Source organism: Hemitrygon akajei, chromosome 19 (assembly GCF_048418815.1).
Source record: "Hemitrygon akajei chromosome 19, sHemAka1.3, whole genome shotgun sequence".
NCBI classification, from domain to species: Eukaryota; Metazoa; Chordata; class Chondrichthyes; order Myliobatiformes; family Dasyatidae; genus Hemitrygon; species Hemitrygon akajei.
This window is the reverse complement of record NC_133142.1, coordinates 225,085-250,097: the sequence shown is the minus strand read 5'-3', so window position 1 is coordinate 250,097 and position 25,013 is coordinate 225,085. Positions and strand designations below refer to the sequence as shown.

The window sequence follows — 25,013 nt, the reverse complement described above, 5'->3', positions numbered from 1 at the left end:
AGTCTGATGCTGAAATACATCTTAAGATGTGCTGCAACATATTATCATTGTTCTAAATATTCCAAAAGGAAAACTGGTTCCAAACACCACATTTGAGCGTAGTCCTCAGAATTTCCTAATAAAGTCATTAACACAATCTGTGTCAACCCTTGCCTTGAGCAATATTATTACCTCTATCATAACATCTTGTCCAAAAGACATAAGCTCTTACATTTATATTACATTCATTTACCTACAGAAGCACTTTCCTGCAGTAAATGCAAAAAGAAAATGCAGTAGCCTGTTCTCACAACAGTTTCTCACAAGCAGCAATGTAAAGATGGCAGAGGACAGTACAGTAGCATAACAGAACATCACTTCACTGTGCCAGTGATCACCGATCTGGGTACAACTCCCTGTTGATGTAGGGAGTTTGTATGCTCCCCCATAACTGCATGGGTTTCCTCCAACATTCCAAACACTGTGCGAGTTAGGGTTAGGGTTAGTAATTTGTGGGCATACTATATTGGCAACGGAAACAATGGCAACACTTGCGGGGTGTCCCAGCTAATTCTTGGACCGTAGTTTGTTAACACAAACAATGCACTTCACTGAGTATTTCAATGCACATGTGACAAATAAATTTAATCTTTAATTGTGACACAGGCTCCAGTTCTATAAAATGTTGTTTCTATGCAGTATGAAACAGTTAAGTGAGTGGAGAAATTTGGTGTAGTGACAGAAAGTGATGCTGTTTTGATACTTTATCTCTGCTTGGTTGGTTGGAAATTTAATCTGATAAAAGCAGGGAAGGGTACATCAGACTGTGGAATACCTATCAGCTTCCATTCAGTGGGCCGTCATTGTTGGATACAGCAAATTTTGTCAAATCAAACTCTGCATTTTGGAGCAACAACAACAGTATTACTCTGGGATAGTCACAAATCTGTTTCATGGATAGTACTTTTATAATTGTGGCTTAAGAGAGAGTAGTCAGAGGTGAACTATACAGACCAAAAGAGAACTGGCACAATTAATGTCACCGTTGATGGCATTATGCTTTTCAATTGTATATTTTCTATTTGCATAGCTTGTCTTCTTTTACGTATTGGAGGTTTGTCAGTTTTTCTTTGTGTGTAGTTTTTCATTAATTATATTATATTTCTTTGCTCTACTGTGAATGCCCACAAGTGCGGACTAGTATCTAAATGGGGAGAAGGTTCAAACATCAGAGGAGCAGAGGGACTTACCAGTCCTCATGGAAGACTCCCAGATGGTTAAATTACAGGTTGAGTCTGTGGTAAATAAGGCAAATGCAATGTTGGCATTTATTTCAAGGGGAATAGAATATAAAAGCAAGGAAATAATGCTGAACCTTTATAAGATACTAGTCAGACTGCAGTTGAGTATTGTCAACAGTCGAGGGCTCTGTCAGGGCAGACTGCGTGCCCGTCTTCTGAGAATACATTCATGCCCAACTGTCCTTCAAGAGGAAGCATACAGTCTAAACGGGTACAGTGTGGAATTTCCGGGAATGGTGGGCCCTCCAGGGTAATGACATAAGAACATAAGATAAAGGAGCAGCAGTAGGCCATCTGGTCCTTCGAGCCTTCTCCATCATTCAATCTGACCACGGACTCATCTCCAACTACCTGCCTTTTCCCCATAACCTTCAATTCGCCTACTATGCAAAAATCTATCCAACCTTGTCTTAAATAGCAGTAGCAGAATACATTCCATCTCAGGCCAATGTCAATCAGGCTTTAGATGATCTGAGCATTGGGATCAACAAGCACAAAACAGCACATCCTAATGCCTTCACCATCGTTTTGGGAGATTTTAATCAGGCCAGTCTGAAAAAAATCACTAAGCAATTACCATCAACAGATCACTTGCACTACTAGAGGAAACAACACACTGGACTATTGCTACACCACCATCAAGAATGCCTTCTGTGTTATTCCATGCCCTCACTTCGGGAAGTCTGATCACCTGGCTGTACTTCTACTCTCTGAGTATAGGCAAAGACTGAAGACTGCAGTACTAGAACCAAAAAGGTATGGACAAGGAAGCACAGAAGTGCCTACGACTGTTTTGAATTGGTGGACTGGACTGAATTCAGGGATTCATCTTCCAACCTGGATGAGTATGCTGCAGTTGTTACTGACTTCATTAAGACCTGTGTGGATGAGTGTGTGCCTACAAAGACTTACTGTACATTCCCAAACCAAAATCTGTGGATGAACCAGGAGGTACGTCGTCCGCTGAAGGCTAGGCCTGGTCCAGAAAACCAGGTATGATTTGTGGAGGGCTATTTCATGGGTGAAGAGACAATTTTGAACGAGGTAGGAGGCAACATCGACTGCACAACAACTCTGGCAGGGTTTGCAAGACATTACTTCCTACAAAGCAAAACCCAATAGCATGAATGGCAGCGATGCTTCACCACCAGATGAACTCAATGCCTTCCATGCATGCTTTGAAAGTGAGAATACAACTACTGCACCTGATGACTCTGTGCTCTCTGTCTCAGAGGCCGACGTTAGGCTGTTTTTAAAGAGACTGAGCCCGCGCAAAGGGAAAAGTCCTGATGGAGTACCTGGTAAGGCTCTGAAAACCTGTGCCAACCAACTGGTGGGAGAATTCAAGGACACTTTCAACCTCTCACTGATATGGGCGTAAGTTCCCACTTGCTTCAAAAAGACAACAATTATACTAGCGCCCAAGAAGAATAATGTGAGCTGCCTTAATGACTATCACCGGTAGCACTCACATCTACAGTGATGAAATATTTTGAGAGATTGGTCATGACTAGACCTGGACACATTGCAGTTTGCCTATCGCCACAATAAGTCAATGACAGATGCAATCTCAATGGCTCTTCACACAGTTTTAGACCATCTGGACAACACAAACACCTACGTCAAGATGCTGTTCATCGACTATAGCTCAGCATTTAGTACCATCATTCCCACAATCCTGATTGATTGAGAAGTTGCAGAAACTGGGCCTCTGTACCTCCCTCTGCAATTGGATCCTCAACTTCCCAACCGGAAAACCACAATCTGCAGATTGGAGATAACATCTCCTCCTCGCTGACGATCAACACTGGTACACCTCAGGGGTGTATGCTTAGCCCACTGCTCTACTCTCAAAGTATATAAAGGGTAAAAGAGAGTTGAGGGTAGATATAGGACCAATAGAAAATGTCGCTGGAGATATTGTAATGAGAGACGCAGAGATGGCAGAGGAACTGAATGTATATTTTTCATCAGTCTTCACAGTGAAAGACACCTGTATACCGGACATTCAAGAGTGTCAGGGAATTGAAGTATGTGCAGTGAAAATTACGACTGAGAAGGTGCTCAGGAAGCTTAATGGTCTGAGGGTGGATAAATCTCCTGGACCTGATGGAATGCACCCTCAGGTTCTGAAGGAAGTAGCTGTAGAGACTGTGGAAGCATTAACAAAGATCTTTCAAGAATCAATTGATTCTGGCATTGTACTGGATGACTGGAAGATTGCAAATGTTACTCCACTATTTAAGAAGAGTGGGAGGCAGCAGAAAGGAAACTATAGTCCTGTTAGCCTGACATGAGAGGTTGGGAAGTTGTTAGAATCAATTGTTAGGGATGAGATAACGGAATACCTGGAGGCACATAAGATAGGCCAAAGCCAGCATGGTTTCCTGAGAGGAAAATCCTGCCTGACTAACCTACTGCAATTTTTTAAGGAAATTACAAGCAGGGTGGACAAAAGAGATGCAGTAGATGTGGTGTACTTGGATGAGGCTGCTTAGCAAGATAAGAACTCGTGGAATTACAGGGGAATTACTAACATGGGTGGAACATTGGCTGATCAGCAGAAAACAGAAAGTGGGAATAAAGGGATCCTATACTGGCTGGCTGCCAGTTACCAGTGGAGTTCCACAGGGGTCAGTGTTAGGACTATTGCTTTTTACGATGTATGTCAATGATTTGGACTATGGGATTAATGGATTTGTGGCTAAATTTGTCGATGATACAAAGATAGATAGAGGAGCAGATAGTGTTAAGGAAACAGAGAGCCTGCAGATACTTGGATAGTTTAGGGAAATGGGCAAAGAAGTGGCAAATGAAATAAAATGTTGGAAAGTGTATGGTCATGCACTTTGGTGGAAGAAATGAAGGGGCAGACTATTATTTAGATGGGGGGAGAATTCAAAATGCAGAGATGCAAAGGGACTTGGGAGTCATTGTGCAGGATACCCTAAAGATTAACCTCCAGGTTAAGTCGGTTGTAAAGAAGGTGAATGGAATATTGGCATTCACTTCTAGAGGTATAGAATATAAGGATGTGATGTTGAGGCTCTATAAGGCACTCATGAGACCACATTTGGAGTATTATGTGCAGTTTTGTACTCCTTATTTTAGAAAGGATATACTGACATTGGACAGACTTCAGAGAAGATTCACGAGAATGATTCCAGGAATGAAAGAGTTACTGTATGAGGAATGTCTGACAGTTCTTGAGCTGTATTCCCTAGAGTTCAGGAGAATTAGGGGTGATCTCATAGAAATGAGGTATCCAGGGACGACTGCACAAGTGTGTGGACGCCAGCGAGTTAGACCACCATGAAGAGGTTAAAAGGAGACAGTTTTATAGAGTGGGCATCGGAGGAGTGGGCGACGGAGTAAAAGGAATCAGAGTAGGAGGGCTTTGGCTCAATGGGGCTTCGACAATATCAGGTCAAGGCCAGGTAGGTTACCTGTGAAGAACAGAAACAGGAGGTATATCTGTGAAGCCAGTGTTCTGTACTGGGTGTCAGATGTGGGAAGTCCAGAAGACTCCCAGCCTCTCGGAAGGTCACATCTGCGCCAGGTGCGTCAAGCTGCAACTCCTTAGGGACTGTCTGGATGTAGGGTGTAAGTTGAATGAAGAGTTAAAATTGGCATGTCGCAAAGGTAATGATACAGTTGTCATGGGGGATTTCAACATGCAGGTAGACTGGGAGAATCAGAATGGTACTGGACCCCATGAAAGGAAGTTTGTGGAGTGCCTCCGAGATGGATTCTTAGAACAGCTTGTACTGGAGCCTACCAGGGAGAAGGCAATTCTAGATTTAGTGTTGTGCAATAAACCGGATTTGATCAGGGACCTCGAGGTAAAGGAACCATTAGGAGGTAGTGACCATAATATGATATGTTTTAACCTACAATTTGAGAAGGAGAAGGGAAAATCGGATGTGTCAGTATTACAGTTGAACAAAGGGAACTATGGAGCTATGAGGGAGGAGCTGGCCAAAGTTCAATGGAACAATACCCTAGCAGGGAAGACAGTGGAACAAAAATGGCAGGTATTTCTGGGAATAATGCAGAAGGTGCAGGATCGGTTCATTCCAAAGACGAAGAAAGATCCTAAGGGGAGTAAGGGGCGGCCATGGCTGACGAGGGAAGTAAAGGGCAGTATAAAAATAAAAGAGAAGTATAACATAGCAAAGATGAGCGGGAAACCGGAGGACTGGGAAGCTTTTAAAGAGCAACAGAAGATAACAAAAAAAGCAATACGCCAAGAAAAAATGAGGTACGAAGGTAAACTAGCCAAGAATATAAAGAAGGATAGTAAGAGCTTCTTTAGGTATGTGAATAGCAAAAAAATAGTTAAGACCAAAATTGAGCCATTGAAGACAGTAACGGGTGAATTTATTATGGGGAACAAGGAAATGGCAGGTGAATTGAACAGGTACTTTGGATCTGTCTTCACTAGGGAAGACACAAACAATCTCTCAGATGTAATAGTGGCCAAAGGAACTAGGGTAAAGGATGAACTGAAGGAAATTTATATTAGGCAAGAAACGGTGTTGGATAGACTGTTGAGTCTGAAGGCTGATAAGTCCCCGGGACCTGATGGTCTGCATCCCAGGGTACTTAAAGAGGTGGCTCTAGAAATCGTGGTCGCATTGGTAATCATTTTCCAATGTTCTATAGATTCAGGAACAGTTCCTGCTGATTGGAAGGTGGCTAATGTTGTCCCACTTTTCAAGAAAGGAGGGAGAGAGAAAACAGAATTATAGACCGGTTAGCCTGACATCAGTGGTGGGAAAGATGTTAGAGTCAATTATAAAAGAGGAAATTACGACACATTTGGATAGCAGTAGAAGGATCAGTCCAAGTCAGCATGGATATATGAAGGGAAAATCATGCCTGACTAATCTTCTGGAGTTTTTTGAGGATGTAACTATGAAAATGGACAAGGGAGAGCCAGTGGATGTAGTGTACCTGGACTTCCAGAAAGCTTTTGATAAAGTCCCACATAGGAGATTAGTGGGCAAAATTAGGGCACATGGTATTGGGGGCAGAGTACTGACATGGATTGAAAATTGGCTGGCTGACAGGAAACAAAGAGTAGCGATTAACAGGTCCCTTTCGGAATGGCAGGCTGTTACCAGTGGGGTACCGCAAGGTTCGGTGCTGGGACCACAGCTGTTTACAATATACATTAATGATTTAGATCAGGGGTGTCAAACTCATTTTAGGTCACGGGCCGGATTGAGCAAAATGCAGCTTCATGCGGGCCGGATCAGTCGGACGCGTGCAAACGCAGCTTTCGTTGCCTCCGTTTTTTCAGCCTGCTCTCATGTGTCTCAGTCTCTGCTATAACTACAAAGTGTTTCACTTTACAAATTCCGTTTCTTATGAAGAAGACTGCCGAGCAAGACTGCCGAATAAACACTAAAAAACCTGAAAACCTGGTAACTGAATAAACTCAGCATTAGCCATATCATACGCCATAGGCGCTTCGATTACTGGGGCCAGCTTTAATAGTAATTAGATATCATCTCGTGGGCCAAAGATAATTCCACCGCGGGCCGGATTTGGCCCGCGGGCCTTGAGTTTGACATATATGATTTAGATGAAGGGATTAAAAGTAACATTAGCAAATTTGCCAATGACACAAAGCTGGGTGGCAGTGTGAAACGTCAGGAGGATGTTATGAGAATGCAGGGTGACTTGGACAGGTTGGGTGAGTGGGCAAATGTATGGCAGATGCAGTTTAATGTGGATAAATGTGAGGTTATTCACTTTGGTGGCAAGAACAGGAAGGCAGATTACTATCTAACTGGAGTCAAGTTAGGAAAAGGGGAAGTACAACGAAATCTAAGTGTTCTTGTACATCAGTCAATGAAAGCAAGCATGCAGGTACAGCAGGCAGTGAAGAAAGCTAATGGCATGCTGGCCTTTATAACAAGAGGAATTGAGTATAGGAGTAAAGAGGTCCTTCTGCAGCTGTACAGGGCCCTGGTGAGACCCCACCTGGAGTATTGTGTGCAGTTTTGGTCTCCGAATTTGAGGAAGGACATTCTTGCTATTGAGGGAGGGTTCACAAGGTTAATTCCCCGAATGGCGGGACTGTCATATGTTGAAAGATTGGAGCGACTGGGCTTGTATACACTGGAATTTAGAAGGATGAGAGGGGATCTGATTGAAACATATAAGATTATTAAGGGATTGGACACGCTGGAGGCAGGAAGCATGTTCCCGCTGATGGGTGAGTCCAGAACTAGAGGCCACAGTTTAAGAATAAGGGGTAGGCCATTTAGAACAGAGATGCGGAAGAACTTTTTCACCCAGAGAGTGGTGGATATGTGGAATGCTCTGCCCCAGAAGGCAGTGGAGGCCAAGTCTCTGGATGCATTCAAGAGAGAGTTAGATAGAGCTCTTATAGATAGCGGGGTCAAGGGATATAGGGAGAGGGGAGGAATGGGGTACTGATTGTGTATGATCAGCCATGATCACAGTGAATGACAGTGCTGGCTAGAAGGGCTGAATGGCCTACTCCTGCACCTACTGTCTATTGTCTATTGACTGCATTAGGCAACTGGAGATGCAGCTCGATGACCTTCATCTGGTCATGGAAAGTGAGGAGGTTATAGGGAGGAGCTATAGGTAAGTAATCACACCAGGGCTTCGGGAGACAAATAAGTGGGTAACAGCCAGGAGAGGGAAGGGCAAGAGTCAGATACTAGAGAGTACCCCTGTGGCTGTCCCCCTTAACAATAAGTACTGGCACAGAGTCTGGCCCTGTGAATCAGAAGGGTAGTGAAAGGCAGAAGGCAGCAGTAATAGGGGACCCTATAGTTAGGGGTCAGACAGACGATTCTTTGGATGCAGGAAAGAAACAAGGATGGTAGTTTGCCTCCTAGGTGCCAGTATGTTTCTGATCACGTCCACGATATCCTGAAGTGGGAAGGTGAACAGCCAGAGGTCATGGTACATATTGGTAACAATGACATAGGTAGGAAAAGGAAGGAGGCCCTGAAAACAGAATATAGGGAGTTAGAAAGTAAGTGGAGAAGCAGGACCTCAAAGGTAGTAATCTCGGGATTACTGCCTGTGCCATGAAACAGTGAGTATAGGAACAGAGTGAGGTGGAGGATAAATACATGGCTAAGGGATTGGAGCAGGGGGCAGGGATTCAGATTTCTGGATCATTGGGACCTCTTTTGGGACAGGCGTGACCTGTACAAAAAGGAAGGGTTGCACTTGAATCTGAGGGGACCAATATCCTGGCAGGGAGGTTTGCTAAGGCTATTGGGGAGAGTTAAACTAGAACTGCTGGGGGAGTGGGAACCGAACTGAAGAGACACGAGGAAAGGGAGGTTGGCACACAAATACAGAAAGCTTGGAGACAGTGCGAAAGGGAGGATATGCTGGTGATAGAGAAGGGACACACTCAGACCGATGGTTTGAGATGTGTCTATTTTAATGCGAGGAGTATTATGAACAAAGCGGATGAGCTTAGAGCGTGGATCAGTACTTGGAGTTTTGAGTTGTGGCCATTACAGAGACTTGTATGGCTCAGGGGCAGGAATGGTCACTTAGAGTGCCAGACTTTTAGATGTTTCAGATATGACAGGGGGTGGGGGGGGAGGGGGAGGCCAAAGAGGCGGGGCGTGGCACTGCTGATCAGAGATAGTGTCATGGCTGTAGAAAAGGAGGAAGTCATGGAGGAATTGTCTGCTGAGTGTCTGAGTGTATATGTCCCAATAGTAACAGGGACATCCAGGAGCAGAGGAGAGAGATTCTGGAAAGGTGTAACAATAACAGGGTTGTCGTGGTGGGAGATTTTAATTTCCCAAATATTAATTGGCACCTCCCTGGAGCAAGCGGTTCAGATGGGGTGGAGTTTGTTAAGTGTGTTCAGGAAGGTTTCCTGACACAATCTGTAGATAAGCCTACAAGAGGAGAGGCTGTACTTGATCTGGTATTGTGAAATGAACCTGGCTGGGTGTCAGGTCTCTCAATTTCAGAGCATTTTGGATATAGTGATCACATTTCTATCTCCTATACCATAGCATTGGAGAGAGAGGAACAGACAAGTTAGGAAAGTACTTAATTGGAGTAAGGAGAAATATGAAGCTATCAGGCAGGAACTTGGAAACATTAATTGGGAACAGATGTTCCCAGGGAATGTATGACAGAAATGTGGCAAATGTTCAGGGGATATTTGTGTGGCATTCTGCATAGGTACATTCCAATGAAACAGGGAAAGAATGGTAGGGTACAGGAACCGTGGTGTACAAAGGCTGTTGAAAATCTAGTCAAGAAGAAAAGAAAAACTTACGAAAGGTTCAAAAAACTAGGTAAAGATAGAGATCTAGAAGATTATAAGGCTAGCAGGAAGGAGTTTAAGAATGAAATTAGGAGAGCCAGAAGGGGTCATGAGAAGGCCTTAGTGAGCAGGATTAAGGAAAACCCCAAGGCATTCTACAAGAATGTGAAGAGCAAGGGGATAAGCTATGAGAGAATAGGACCAATCCAGTGTTACAGTGGAAAAGTGTGTATGGAACCACAGGAGATGGCAGAAACACAATGAATACTTTGCTTCAGTATTCACTACAGAAAAGGATCTTGGTGATTGTAGGGATGACTTACAACAGATTGAAAAGCTTGAGCATATAGACATTAAGAAAGAGGATGTGTCGAAGCTTTTGGAAAGCATCAAGTTGGATAAATCTCTAGGATTAGATGAGATGTACCTCAGGCCACTGTGGGAGGTGAGGGAGAATATTGCTGAGCCTCTGGCAATGATCTTTGCATCATCAATGGGTCGGGAGAGGTTCCGGAGGATTGGAGGGTTGCAGATGTTGTTCCCTTATTCAAGAAAGGGAGTAGAGATAGCCCAGGAAATTATAGACCAGTGAGTCTTAATTCAGTGGTTGGTAAGCTGATGGATTTGGAGAGGCATAATATGATTAAGAATAGTGAACATGACTTTGTCAAAGGCAAGTCGTGCCTTATGAGCCTGATTGGATTTTCTGAGTATGTGTCTAAACACATTGAAGGTAGAACAGTAGATGTAGTGTATATGGATTTCAGCAAAGCATTTGATAAGGTACCCCATGCAAGACTTATTGAGAAAGTAAGGAAGCATGGGATCCAAGAATAGCTTGCTTTGTGGATACAGAATTGGCTTGCTCACAGAAGGCAAAGGTTGTAGACGAGTCATATTCTGCATGGAGGTCGGAGGTGTGCCTCAGAGATCTGTTCTGGGACACCTACTCTTTGTGATTTTCATAAATAACTTGGATGAGGAAATGGATGGATGGGTTAGTAAATTTGCTGATGACACAAAGGTTGGGGGTGTTATGGACAGTGTGGAGGGCTGTCAGAGGTTACAGCAGGACATTGATAGGATGCAAAACTGAGTTGAGAAATGGCAGATGGAGTTCAACCTAGATAAGTGTGAGGTGGTTCATTTTGTTAAGTCAAATATGATGGCAGAATATAGTATTAATGGTAAGACTCTTGGCAATGTGCAAGATCAGAGGGATCTTTTGGTCTGAGTCCACAGGACACTCAAAGCTGCTACGCAGGTTGACTCTGTGGTTAAGAAGGCATACGGTGCATTGGCCTTCATCAACCATAGGATTGAGTTCAAGAGTCGAAAGGTAATGTTACAGCTATATAGGTACCTGGTCAGACCCCACTTGAAGTACTGTGCTCAGTTCTGGTCACCTCACTACCGGAAGGATGTGGAAACTATAGAAAGGGTGAAGAGGAGATTTACAAGGATGTTGCCTGGATTGGGGAGCATGCCTTATAAGAATAGGCTGAGTGAACTCGACCTTTTCTCCTTGAGCAATGGAGGATGAGAGGTGACCTGATAGAGGTGTACAAGATAATGAGAGGCATTGATCATGTGGATAGTCAGAGGCTTTTTCCCTCCCAGGGCTGAAATGGTTAGCATGAGAGGGCACAGTTTTAAGGTGCTTGGAAGTACTACAGAGGAGATGTCGGGGTAAGTGTTTGTTGTTGTTTTTTTTTGTTTGTTTTTTTTTTAAACGCAGAGAGTGGTGAGTACATGGAATGGGCTGCCAGCGATATTGGTGGAGGCAGATAAGACAGAGTCTTTTAAGAGACTCCTGGATAGGTACATGGAGCTGAGAAAAATAGAGGGCTATGGGTAGCCCTAGGTAATTTTGAAAATAAGTACATGTTCAGCAAAGCATTGTGGGCCGAAGGGCCTGTTCTGTGCTGCAGGTTTTTCTATGTTTCTTTGAAAAATTCATAATGTTAAAAGGCCTGAACAGATTCGATATGGCAAAGTTATTTCACATGGTATAGGAGTCTAGGACAAGAGGGCATGACTTCAGGATTGAAGGACGTCCAATTAGAATAGAGATGCGGAGAAATTAATTTAGTCAGAGGGTGGTAAATCTGTGGAATTTGTTGCCACAAGCGGCAGTGGAGACCAAGCTATTGGGTGCACTTAAGGCAGAAACAGATAGGTTCTAGATTAGCCAGGGCATCAAAGAAGGCAGGGGAGTGGGAATGACTGGAAGAATTGATTCAGCCCATGATTGAATGGCGGTGGAGACTCAAAGGGCGAATGACCTGCTTCTGTTCCTATATCTATGGTCTTATGACTTCTATATACCCATGACTGTGAGGCTAGGAATAGCCCAATTACCATCTATAAATTTGCTGACGATTCAACCATTGTTGGTAGAATCTCAGGTGGTGACGAGAGGGCATACAGGAGTGAGATATACCAACCAGTGGAGTGGTGCTGCAGCAACAACCTGGCACTTAGTAAGACAAAAGAGCTGATTGTGGACTTCCGGAAGAGTGTGACGAAGGAACACATACCAATCCTCATACATGGATCAGAAGTGGAGAGAGTGAGCAGTTTCAAGTTCCTGGGTGTCAAGACCTCTGAGGACTTAACCTGACCCAACATATCGATGCACTTATAAAGAAGGCAAGACAGCAGCTATACTTCATTTGGGAGTTTGAAGAGATTTGGTATGTCAACAAATACACTCAAAAAATTCTATAGTTGTACCATGGAGAGCATTCTGACAGGCTGCATCACCGTCTGGTATGGGGGGATGGTGGGGGGTGGGAGGCTACTGCACAGGACCGAAAGAAGCTGCAGAGGGCTGTAAATTTAGTCAGCTCCATCTTGGATACTAGCCTACAAGTACCCAGGACATCTTCAAGGAGCAGTGTCTCAGAAAGGTAGCATCCATTATTAAGGACCTCCAGCACCCAGAGCACGCCCTTTCCTCACTGCTACCATCAGATAGGATACACTCAGTGATTCAGGAATTGGACACGACCTCAGTTTTTTAAATATATAGCATTTCTGGTTTTTGCACAAATTTTAATCTATTTCATGTACACTGTAACTGATTTTTTTAATTTTGTTTTTATTCCTTCTATATTATGTATTGCATTGAAGTGCTGATGCTAAGTTAACAAATATCATGTCACACGCCGGTGATAATAAGCCTGATTCTGATTCTGAAATACATTTACTGAGATAGTCTCCACTGCTTCATTATGCAGAGAACTCCATAGATTCACCACTCTCTGGGAAAAGCAGTTCCTCCTCAAGTGCATCCTAAATCTACTCCCCCCAAATCTTAAGGCTATGTCCCCTAGTTCTAGCCTCACCTACCAGTGGAAACAACTTTCCTGCCTCTATCTTATCTACCCCTTTCATAGTTTTATATGTATCTGTAAGATCTCCTCTCAATCTTCTGAATTCCAGTGGGTACAGTCCCAGGCAACTCAATCTCTCTTCATAGTCTAACCCCCTCATCTCCGGAATTAACCTGGTGAACCTCCTCTACACTGTCTCCAAATCTAGTACTGTATATCCTTCCTCTAGTAAGGAGACCAGGGCTGTCTTAAGCCCCCTCCATTTCTCTGTACACCCATGACTGTGTCACCACCCATAGCTCTAATCTGCTAATTAAATTTGCAGATTATATTGATTAGCCTAATCTCAAATAACGAGGCAGCCACAGAGAAGAAGTCATCACCCTGATACAGTGGTGTTAAATAAACAACCTCTCCCTCAATGTCACAAAAATAAGGAAGCTGGTTGTGGACTACAGGGGACATGGAGACAGGCTCACCCGCATTGCCATCAATGAATCTGGGGTTGAGAGGATGAACAATTTTAAGCTCCTTGGGATATACAACATCAAGGACCTACCAGCTGTGTGGTGAAAAAAGCACAACAGTGTCTCTTAACAATTACTTATAATTTAAGGAATAAATATGACACATTTCTGAGTATTTGGCGCCCTTATTTACAGAAGAAAGGATTATATATATAGGTGCTCCGATGATAAAGATGTTGGTCCTCTGGGGAAAGAAACAAATACATATATTAAAGTTATTTTGAATTCCATAGAGCATGTGGGGATCTTCCAATATCCATGCAGTCTTTTTTTTCTTCTTTCTTTCTCTTTTTCTCTGTTTTTTTTTTAGATAGGGATGTTATGGGGGGGGAGGGCTGATATTATTCTATTCTATGTAACCAACTTGAAAATTGAATTAAAAAAAATTTAAAAAACAGTGCCTCTTTCACTTCAGATGGTTGAAGAAGTTTGGCATGAGTCCCCAAATTCTAAGCACTTTCTACAGGGGCATGATTGAGAGCATCCTGACTGGCTGCATCACTGCCTGGTATGGGAAATGTACCTCCCTTAATTACATGACTCTGCAGAAAGTGGTGTGGACAGCCCAGTGCATCTGTGGATGTGACATTCCCACTATTCAGGACATTTACAGCGACAGGTGTGTAAAAAGGGCCAGAAGGATCATCAGGAACCCTTCTACCATCTGGGAAACTGCTACCATCTGGGAAACAGTACCACATCATTTAAGCCAGGACAGGCTCCAGGACAGCTTCTTCCACCAGGCAATTAAACTGATTAATTGACGCTGACATAATTGTATTGCTAAGCTATATTGACTGTTCTGTTGTATATCTTACTGTACATGCTTTTTATTACAAATTACTATAATTTGCACATTCAGTTGGAGATGTAACATAAAGATTTTCACTCCTCATGTGTGTGAAGGATGTAAGAAATAAAGTCAATTCAATTCAAATTCAATTCAGACCTGCATGCAGTCCTCCAGCTGCGGCCTCACCAGTACCCTGTACAGTTGCAGCATCCCTCTAGCAATGAAGGCCAACATTCCATTTGCCTTCTTGATAGCCTGCTGCACCTACAAGCCAACCTTTTGTGATTCATGCACAAGCACTCCCAAGCCCCTCTGCACAGCAGCATGCTGCAATTTTTTAACAATTTAAATAATAATCTGCTCTTCTATTTTTCCTTCCAAAGTGGATGACCCTGCATTTACCAACATTGTACTCCACCTGCCAGACCCTTGCCCACTCACTTAACCTATCTTTGTCTCTCTGCAGACTCTCCATATCTTCTGCACAATTTGCTGTTCCACTCAATTTAATATCATCAGCAAACTTAGATACACTACATTCGGTCCCCTCTTCCAGATCGTTAATGTATATTGTGAACATTTGCAGGCCCAGCAGCAACCCCTTCGGCACACCACTCACCACTGAATGCCAACCAGAGTAACACCCATGTATCCCAACTCTCTGCATTCTATTAGTTAACCAACCCTCTATCCATGCTAATACATCACCTCAACTCTATACTTCCTTATCTTATGGACGAGTCTTTTATGTGGCACCTTATTGAATGCCTTCTGGAAATCCAAGTAAATTACATCCATCTACTCCCCTCTATCCACTGTGCTCATTATATCCTTAAAAAACTCCAGTAAGTTTGTCAAACAGCCTTTGTTGAATCCATGCTGTACCTGCCTGATGGATCCATTTCTTTCCAGATGCCTTGCTATTTCTTCTTTAATGCATTTTCCCAACTACAGATGTTAAACAAACTGGCCTATAGTTACCTGCCTTTTGCCTACATCCTTTTTTTGAACAGTGCTGTGACATTCGCCATCTTCCAATCCACTGGGACATGCCCATAGTCCACAGAATTTTGGTAAATTATCACTAAAGCCTCTGGTAAATTATCACTAAAGCCTCTGCTAAAATTTCTGCCATTTCTTTCAGTAACCTGGGATGCTTTCCAACAGGACCAGGTGACCTACCTATCTTCAGGCCCACAGGTGTGTTCAGCACTACCACTTTAGTGATAGCTATTGTATTGAGGTCCTCACCTCCCATTGCATTCATAACATCTCTCTTTGTCATGTTAGACATGTCCTCCACCATGAAGACCAACCCAAAACAGTCATTCAAAGTCTCTGCCATTTCCTCCTGGAGATTAGGGATAAGAGGAAAATTGGATCAGCCATGATGAAATAACAGAGCAGACTCAATGGACCAAAAGCCCTAATTCTGCTCCTATACCTTATGGTTTTTTGGTTGCAAATAGTATACATACTTTGATAATAAACGTACTTTGAACTTTAATGGAAATTTAGTGGAAATAATAAAGCGATCGGAAAGAGGTGAATCGCCATCAGTCATTGGAAAAGTGTTAGGCTACAGTCAGTCAACAATCAGAACAATTTTAAAGGATAAAGTGAGAAAGGCCCTTTAGAACTGAGGTGAACAGTAATTTCTTCAGCCAGAGGGTGGTGAACATGAGGAATTCATTGCCACAGATGGCTGTGAAGGCCAAGTCATTGGGTATATTTAAAGTGGAGGTTGATAAGTTCTTGATAATTCAAGGTGTCAAAGGTTACAGGGTGAAGACAGGAGAATGGGTTGAGAGGGATAATAAATCAGCCATGATGGAATGGGAGAATCAGATTCACTGGGCTGAATGGCCTAACTCTACTCTTATGTTATATGGCATGATGTCTGTGTGGAAAATTTGCCTTCAGATTTCTTTTAAATCTACCCTACCCCCGCACCTTAAATCTATGTCTTTTTGTCTTAGGCTCTCCAATCCTGAGAAAGAGATTCACTACCCACCTCATCCATACTCTTTATGATTTTATATAGTGATTTAAGTTCTCCTCTCAACTTCCTTATGCTTCTATAAAAATAGAACTGAATCCTCTAGCCACAGTAACAGCTTTGGAACTATTTTCTATAGCTTCATGAGATTATTCTTACAGGGACAAAATCCAGTTGCAAAATGTCCCAGCTCCTACACTCAATGCCCTGATTGATGAAGACAATCATGTCAAATACATTCTTAACCATCTTGTTGCTAATTTTTAGAGAACTGCTCTACGTATATACCTGTACCTGCTGAACTTTCTGTTCTATAATGACCTTCAGGGCTCCGCCATTCACTGTACAAGTCCTGCCCTTGTTTAACTGACCAAAACGCAATACATCACACTTCGAGTTAAATTCAATCTGCTACTACTTAGCCCAGTTCACTTAGATCCTGTTATAATCGTAGATAACCTTCTTCACTGGTCACTGTACTACCAACGTTGGTGTCATCCGCAAACTTATTAAGTACTTTAACACATAGAAACATAGAAAATAGGTGGAGTAGGCCATTCAGCCCTTCGAGCCTGCACCGCCATTCAGTATGATCATGGCTGATCATCCAACTCCGGACCCTGTACCTGCTTTCTCTCCATACCCCGATCCCTTTAGCCACAAGGGTCATATCTAACTTCCTCTTAAATATAGCCAATGAACCGGCCTCAACTGTTTCCTGTGGCAGAGAATTCCAGATTCACCACTCTCTGTGTGAAGAAGTTTTTCCTCATCTCGGTCCTAAAAGGCTTCCCCTTTATCCTTAAACTGTGACCCCTCGTTCTGGACTTCCCCAACATCGGAAACAATCTTCCTGCATCTAGCCTGTCCAATCCCTTTAGAATTTTATACGTTTCAATAAGACCCCCCTCAATCTTCTAAATTCCAGTGAGTATAAGCCTAGTCGATCCAGTCTTTCTTCATATGAAAGTCCTGCCATCCCAGGAATCAATCTGGTGAACCTTCTCTGTACTCCCTCTATGGCAAGAATGTCTTTCCTCAGATTAGGGGACCAAAACTGCACACAATACTCTTGGTGCGGTCTCACCAAGGCCTTGTACAACTGCAATAGAACCTCCCTGCTCCTGTACTCAAATCCTTTTACTATGAATGCCAACATACCATTTGCCTTTCTCACTGCCTGCTGTACCTGCATGCCCACCTTCAATGACTGGTGTACAATGACACCTAGGTCTCGTTGCATCTCCCCTTTTCTTAATCACCCACCGTTCAGATAATAATCTGTTTTCCTGTTCTTGCAACCAAAGTGGATAACCTTACATTTATCCACATTAAATTGCATCTGCCATGAATTTGCCCACTCACCTAACCTATCCAAGTCACCCTGCATCCTCTTAGCATCCTCCTCACAGCTAACACCGCCGCCCAGCTTCGTGTCATCCACAAACTTGGAGATGCTGCATTTAATTCCCTTGTCTAAATCATTAATATATATTGTAAACAACTGGGGTCCCAGCACTGAGTCTTGCGGTACCCCACTAGTCACTGCCTGCCATTCTGAAAAGGTCCCGTTTACTCCCACTCTTTGCTTCCTGTCTGCCAACCAATTCTCTATCCACATCAATACCATACCCCCAATACCGTGTGCTTTAAGTTTGCACACTAACCTCCTGTGTGGGACCTTGTCAAAAGCCTTTTGAAAATCTAAATATACCACATCCACTGGCTCTCCCCTATCCACTCTACTAGTTACATCTTCAAAAAATTCTATAAGATTCGCCAGACACGATTTTCCTTTCACAAATCCATGCTGACTTTGTCCAATGATTTCACCTCATCCCAAATGAGCTGTTATCACATCTTTGATAACAGACTCTAGCATTTTCCCCACCACCAATGTCAGACTAACCGGTCTATAATTCCCCGGTTTCTCTCTCCCTCCTTTTTTAAAAAGTGGGGTTACATTAGCCACCCTCCAATCCTCAGGATCTAATCTAGAATCTAAGGGGTTTTGAAAAATTATCACTAATGCATCCACTATTTCTTGGGATACTTCCTTAAGCACTCTGGGATGCAGACCATCTGGCCCTGGGGATTTATCTGCCTTTAATCCCTTCAATTTGCCTAACACCACTTCCCTACTAACATGTATTTCCCTCAGTTCCTCCATCTCACTAGACCCTCGGTCCCTTACTATTTCCAGAAGATTATTTATGTCCTCCTTAGTGAAGACAGAACCAAAGTAGTTAATCAATTGGTCTGCCACGTCTTTGTGCCCTATGATCAATTCACCTGTTTCTGACTGTAAAGGACCTACATTTGTCTTGACCAATCTTTTTATTTTCACGATCAATCTATAAAAGCTTTTACAGTCAGTTTTTATGTTCCCTGCCAGCTTTCTCTCATAATCTTTTTTCCCTTTCCTAATTAAGCCCTTTGTCCTCCTCTGCTGGTCTCTGAATTTCTCCCAGTCCTCAGGTGTGCAGCTTTTTTTTGCTAATTTATATGTTTCTTCTTTGGACTTGATACTATCCCTAATTTCCCTTGTCAGCCACGGGTGCAACTACCTTCCCTGGTTTATTCTTTTGCCAAACTGGGATGAACAATTGTTGTAGTTCATCCATGCGATCTTTAAATGCTTGCCATTGCATGTCCACCGTCAACCCTTTAAGTATCATTTGCCAGTCTATCTTAGCTAATTCACGTCTCATACCTTCAAAGTTACCCTTCTTTAAGTTCAGAACCTTTGTTTCTGAATTAACTATGTCACTCTCCATCTTAATGAAGAATTCCACCATACTATGGTCACTCTTACCCAAGGGGCCTTGCACAACAAGATTGCTAACTAACCCTTCCTCATTGCTCAATACCCAATCTAGAATGGCCTGCTCTCTAGTTGGTTCCTCGACTTGTTGGTTCAGAAAACCATCCCGCATACATTCCAAGAAATCCTCTTCCTCAGCACCCTTACCAATTTGGTTCACCCAATCTATATGTAGATTGAAGTCACCCATTATAACTACTGTTCCTTTATTGCACGCATTTCTAATTTCCTGTTTAATGCCATCCCCAACCTCACTACTACTGTTAGGTGGCCTGTACACAACTCCCACCAGTGTTTTCTGCCCCTTCGTGTTATGCAGCTCTACCCAAATCGATTCCACATCCTCCAGGCTAACGTCCTTCCTTTCTATTAAATTAATCTCTTCTCTAACCAGCAATGCTACCCCACCTCCTTTTTTTTCCTGTCTATCCCTCCTGAATACTGAATATCCCTGGATGTTGAGCTCCCATCCTTGGTCACCCTGGAGCCATGTCTCTGTGATCCCAACTATATCATATTCATTAATAACTATCTGCACATTCAATTCATCCACCTTGTTATGAATGCTCCTTGCATTGACACACAAAGCCTTCAGGCTTGTTTTTACAACACTCTTAGCCTTTATACAATTATGTTGAAAAGTGGCCCTTTTTGCCCTGGATTTGCCTGCCTGCCACTTTTACTTTTCACCTTACTACTTTTTGCTTCTACCCTCATTTTACACCCCTGTCTCTCTGCACTTGTTCCCATCCCCCTGCCACATTAGTTTAAATCCTCCTGAACAGCAGTAACAAACGCTCCCCCTAGGACATTGGTTCCAGTCCAGCCCAGGTGCAGACCGTCCTGTTTATAACAGTCCCACCTCCCCCAGAACTGGTTCCAATGCCCCAGCACCTATCATCCAAATCATTAATATTGATGACAAAGACAGAGAAGCCAACACCAATCCCTCTGACACACCACTGATCACAGGCCTCCGATCTGAGGAGCAACTCTCCATCACCAGCCTTAATGAATTATGTTGCTTCATTATTCACCAGTGGGGGGGAACTTAATGTTTATGAAGGCCTGCGTAAAATAGGCTGATATGCTTGTATATGTTAATGTTAAGAAAGAGGATGTGCTACAATTTTTCAAAACCATTATGATACGCAAGTCTCTGGGGCTGGACGGAATTTCATCCATGTCCCTCTAAATCAGGGTTTCCAAATGTGGGATCCACAGACCCCTCAGTTAATTGAGGGGTCCATGACATAAAAAAGGTTGGGAACCCCTGTTCTAAACCTTTCCTATCCATGTACCAGTCTCAGTGCCATTTAAATGTCAAGGTATCTGCCTCAAATACTTCCTCTGGCAGCTTGTTCAAGTCCCAACCTGTTCAACCTCTCTCCATAACTCAATGCAGCAGGATCTGGACAATATCCAGGCTTGGGCTGACAAGTGGCAAGTAACAATCGAACCATGCAAGTGCCAACCAATGACCATCTCCAACAAGAGAGGCTCTAACCATCATTCTTGACATTCAATGGGTTCACCATCACTAAATGCCCTGCAATCAACACCCTGGATGCTACCATTGACAAGAAACTGAACTGGTGTAGCCATAAACATTGTGGCTACCAGAGCAGGTCAAAGGCTAGGAATCCTGTGGCGTGTACTTCATCTCCTGATTCCCCAAAGCCTGTCCACTATCTACAAGGCTCAGGTCAGGAGTGTAATGGAATACTCACCACTCGCCTGGAGCAGCTCCATCAACACTCAAGAAGCTGAACACCATCTAGTACAAAGCAGTCCACTTGATTGCTACCCCTTCCACAAGCATCCAATTCCTCCACCATCGACAAACAGTTGCAGCAGTGTGTACTATCTACAAGATGCACTGCAACAACACATTGAAGTTCCTAAGGCAGCATCTTCCAGACCCACGAACACTACCATCTAGAAGGACAAGAGCAGCAGATACCTCGGCACACCACCACTTAGAAATCCTCCTCCAAATCACTCACCATCCTGACTTGGAAACATAACGCAGTTCCTCATTGTCAAGGACTGTAGTGGTTCAAGAAGGCAGCTCATCACCATCTTCTCAGGCAAATAGGAATGGGCAAAAATTAGCAAACACAAGGAAATCTGCAGATGCTGGAAATTCAAACAACAACACACACAAAATGCTGGTGGAACACAGCAGGCCAGGCAGCATCTATAGGAGAAGCAATGTCGACGTTTCGGGCCTGACGAAGGGTCTCGGCCCGAAATGTCGACAGTGCTTCTCCTATAGATGCTGCCTGACCTGCTGTGTTCCACCAGCATTTTGTGTGTGTTGTTGTATGGGCAATAAATGCTGGTTTAGCTGACGATGCCCTCATCCCATAAAGGAATAAATAAAAAAGAAATTCCTTATGTCCGAGCAACATCCTCAGAAATCTCCATTGCATACTTTCAGCTTAATGGCATCTTTCCCACAGCAGGGCGACCAAACTTGTAGGCAATATTCCAAATGTAGCCTCACCAATGTCTGGATAGATTCCTGATTGGTTGGAGCATCAATGGATACGGTGAGATGGAGGTATATGGGTTGAATGGGTTCTGGAATGAGTCACAATGAAATGTGAGAGCAGACTCGATGGGCTGAATGGATTTATGGTCTTATATAACTGAAACATAGAAATCTACAGCACATTACAGGCCCTTCGGCACAATGTTGTGCCGACCATATAAACTACGCTAGAAACTGCCTAGAATTTCCCTACCACATAGCCCTCTATTTTTCTAAGTTTCATGTACCTATCTAAGAGTCTCTTAAAAGACCCTATTGTATCCGCCTCTACCACCTTCATTGGCAGTGCATTCCACACACCCACCACTCTCTGTGTGAAAACTTACCTCTGACCCTTGTACCTACTTCCAAGCACCTTAAAACCATGTCCCCTCATGTTAGTCATTTCAGCCCTGGGAAAAAGCCTCTGGCTATTCACACAATCAATACCTCTCATCATCTTAAACACCTCTATTGTGTCACCTCTCATCCTCCGTCACCCCAAGGAGAAAAGGCCAAGTTTATTCAACCTATTCTTATAAGGTATTTTCTCCAATTCAGGCAACATCCTTGTAAATCTCCTCTGCACTCTCTCTATAGTATCCCCATCTTACCCCTAATGGAGTGACCAGAACTGAACACAGTACTCCTAGTGGGATCTAACTAAGGTCTTATATAACTTTAACATTACCTCACAGCTCTTGAAGGCCAACACACCATGCGCCTTCTTAACACTGTCAATCTGTGTAGTAGCTTTGAATGTCCCATGGACATAGACCTCAAGATCTTGCTGATCCTCCCTCCACACTGTCAAGAGTCTTACCATTAATATAAAATTCTGTCTTCAAATTTGACCTACCGAAATGAACTACTTCACACTTATCTGGGTTGAACTCTATCTGCCACTTCTTAGCCCAGTCTGCATCCTATCAATGTTGCACCATAACCTCTGACAACCTTCCAGACCATGCACAACACCAACTTTTGTGTCATTAGCAATCTTACTAACCCACCCTTCTAGCACAGCAACCCAACTTCCATACTCAGTGTCCTAACTGATGAAACCCAGTGTGCCAATAGCTTTGACCATTCTCATATTAAAAAAAAGGACAGAGGGTGTTGAAAGATCTCTGACACACTGCCTCCTCCTTTCTCTGCATTCTTTTTCTGATGGAAAGAGCAAAGAGAAGATTTACAAGGGCCTGATTTACATGGAGAAGTTGAGTAGGCTACGATTTCATTCCTTGGTTGATAGGAGACTGAGGGGTGATCTTATAAAATTATATAAAATGATTTGTATAGAGAATGCACATACGGCCTTTATCCCAGGGAAGGGGAACTGATAATTTGAGAGCACAGGTTTAAGGTGAGAGGTGAAAGATTTGAGAGACCTTGAGGGGCAGCTTCTTGATGCAGAGGATGGTGGGTAAGAGAAACTAACTAAGGCAGGTACAATAACGACATTTAGAAGACATTTGGGTAAGTACAGAGATAGAAAAAGTCTAGATGGCTATGACTGAAATGCGAGTAAATGGGACTCGTTCAAATAGACAAGTTGGGTTTTTATAAGTTAATCTGGAGAGTTCCATGCGCACATCAGCACTCCCCATCCCCTCAATGTTCCTGATCTGCCTGGCACATCTGTATATTCTTGAGTCTCAATGTCAACACCTCTCTTGATTTATTCTCCAGCAAGTTTTCAGTCTCAATGACTCCAGCTGCCTGCCACTCCATCTCCAAAACTCAACATTCAAGTCAACTGCAGACATTTCTTCAAATTTGGTGCAGCCACTCCTGATCTCTCTACTCTATTTGAACTATCTGATATTTGTCCACCGTGTATTTGTAAATGAATAGAAATGTGTTGCCTTTGATTTGTTAAAACAACTTTCCTTACTTTGTGCATCTCTCTGCCAAATTGCTGAAAATAAACCAAACTGTTTTTTGTTAACCTTGAATGATTTGAACAATTGGGGACCCTAGGTTTCCAACCCCTATGCACCAGTCCTAAGATCACACATTTCTACTTTGCTTTTTCCATAAAGTATTCCGAGCCATCGGGGAAGTGGTTGAGGCAGGTACAATATCAACATTTAATAGATTGTTGGACAGATACGTTGTTTAGAATAAGTTTAGAGAGATATGGTCAAAATTGGACAAATTTGACTAACTTAGATGGGTATGATGGTTGGCATGGACAAGGTCAGCCAAAGTGCCTGTTTTTCTGCTGTAAGACTATGACCCAATCAAAGACCCTCCTACCCCAGTAATCTCTCTTCTCCCACAACCTCACTCAAATTAGGAAAATACAGAAACTTAACAGTGCGTAACACAGTACTTCAAGAACAGCTTCTATCCCATTATCAGACCTGTGAACAGACCTGTTATACCTTAAGACCATAAGATATATGAGCAGAATTAGGCCACTTGGCCCATCGAGTCTGCTCCACCATTTCATCATGGCTGATCCAATTTTCCTCTTCACCCAAATCTCCTGCCTTCTTTCTCCCCATATCATTTCATGCTCTGAGTAATCAAGAATCTATCAACCTCTGCCTTAAATATACACAAAGACCTGGCCTCCACAGCTCCTTGTGGCAAAGAATTCCTCAGATTCATCACTCTCTGGCTAAAGAATTTCCTCCTCATCTCCGTTCTGAAAGGATGCTCTGGTCTTAGTCTCTCCCAGCACTGGAAACGTCCTCTCCACATCCACTGTATCAATGCCTTTCACCATTTGATTGGTTTCAATGAGGTCACCCCTCATTCTTCTGAATTCCAGTGAATACATGTCCAAGCCATCAAATGCTCTTTACATGAAAAGCCATTCAATTCTGGAATCATTTTCATGAACCTCCTTTGAACCCTCTTCAGTTTTAGCACATCCTTTCTAAGATAAGGGGCCCAAAACTGCTCACAATACTCCAATTGAGGCTTCACCAGTGCTTTATAAAGACTCAACATTACATCCTTGCTTTTATATTCTAGTCCTCTTGAAATGAATGCTAACATTGCATTTGCCTTCCTCACCACAGACTCAGCCTACAAATTAACCTTTAAGGAATTCTGTACAGACTCCCAAGTCCCTTTGCATCTCAGTTTTTTTGTATTTTCTCTCCATTTAGAAAATAGTCAACTCGTTCATTTCTTCCAACAAAGTGCATGACCATACACTTCCCAACACTGTATTCTATGCCATTTCTTTGCCCATTCTCTAAAATGTCTCCCCTTCTATAGCCTACTTCCTCAAAACTACCAGCCCCTCTACCAATCTTCATATCATCTGCAAACTTTGCAACAAAGCCATCAATTCCATCATCCAAGTCATTAACCCTAACCCTAATGTAAAAAAAATCGGGTCCCAACACAGGGCCCTATGGAACTCCACTAGGCACCAGCAGCCAACCAGAAAAGGCTTTCTTTGCC

The 25,013-nt window shown here is 43.1% G+C and overlaps 1 protein-coding gene across 2 annotated transcripts in view; it reads right to left on the bottom strand.

Annotated features, from left to right (window-relative positions):
* stimate (STIM activating enhance) overlaps positions 1 to 25,013 on the bottom strand; it is a 131,395-nt gene that overhangs the window by 103,073 nt on the left and 3,309 nt on the right. Inside the window, exon 2 of one of the 2 annotated variants that reach the window (XM_073071941.1) lies at positions 15,480 to 15,579. The exons of the other annotated variant lie outside the window; for it this stretch is intronic. Coding sequence (XP_072928042.1) covers positions 15,480 to 15,573 — 94 coding nt within the window. The 5' untranslated portion in view covers positions 15,574 to 15,579. The remainder of the gene's footprint in view (positions 1 to 15,479; positions 15,580 to 25,013) is intronic. 2 annotated transcript variants of the gene reach the window in all.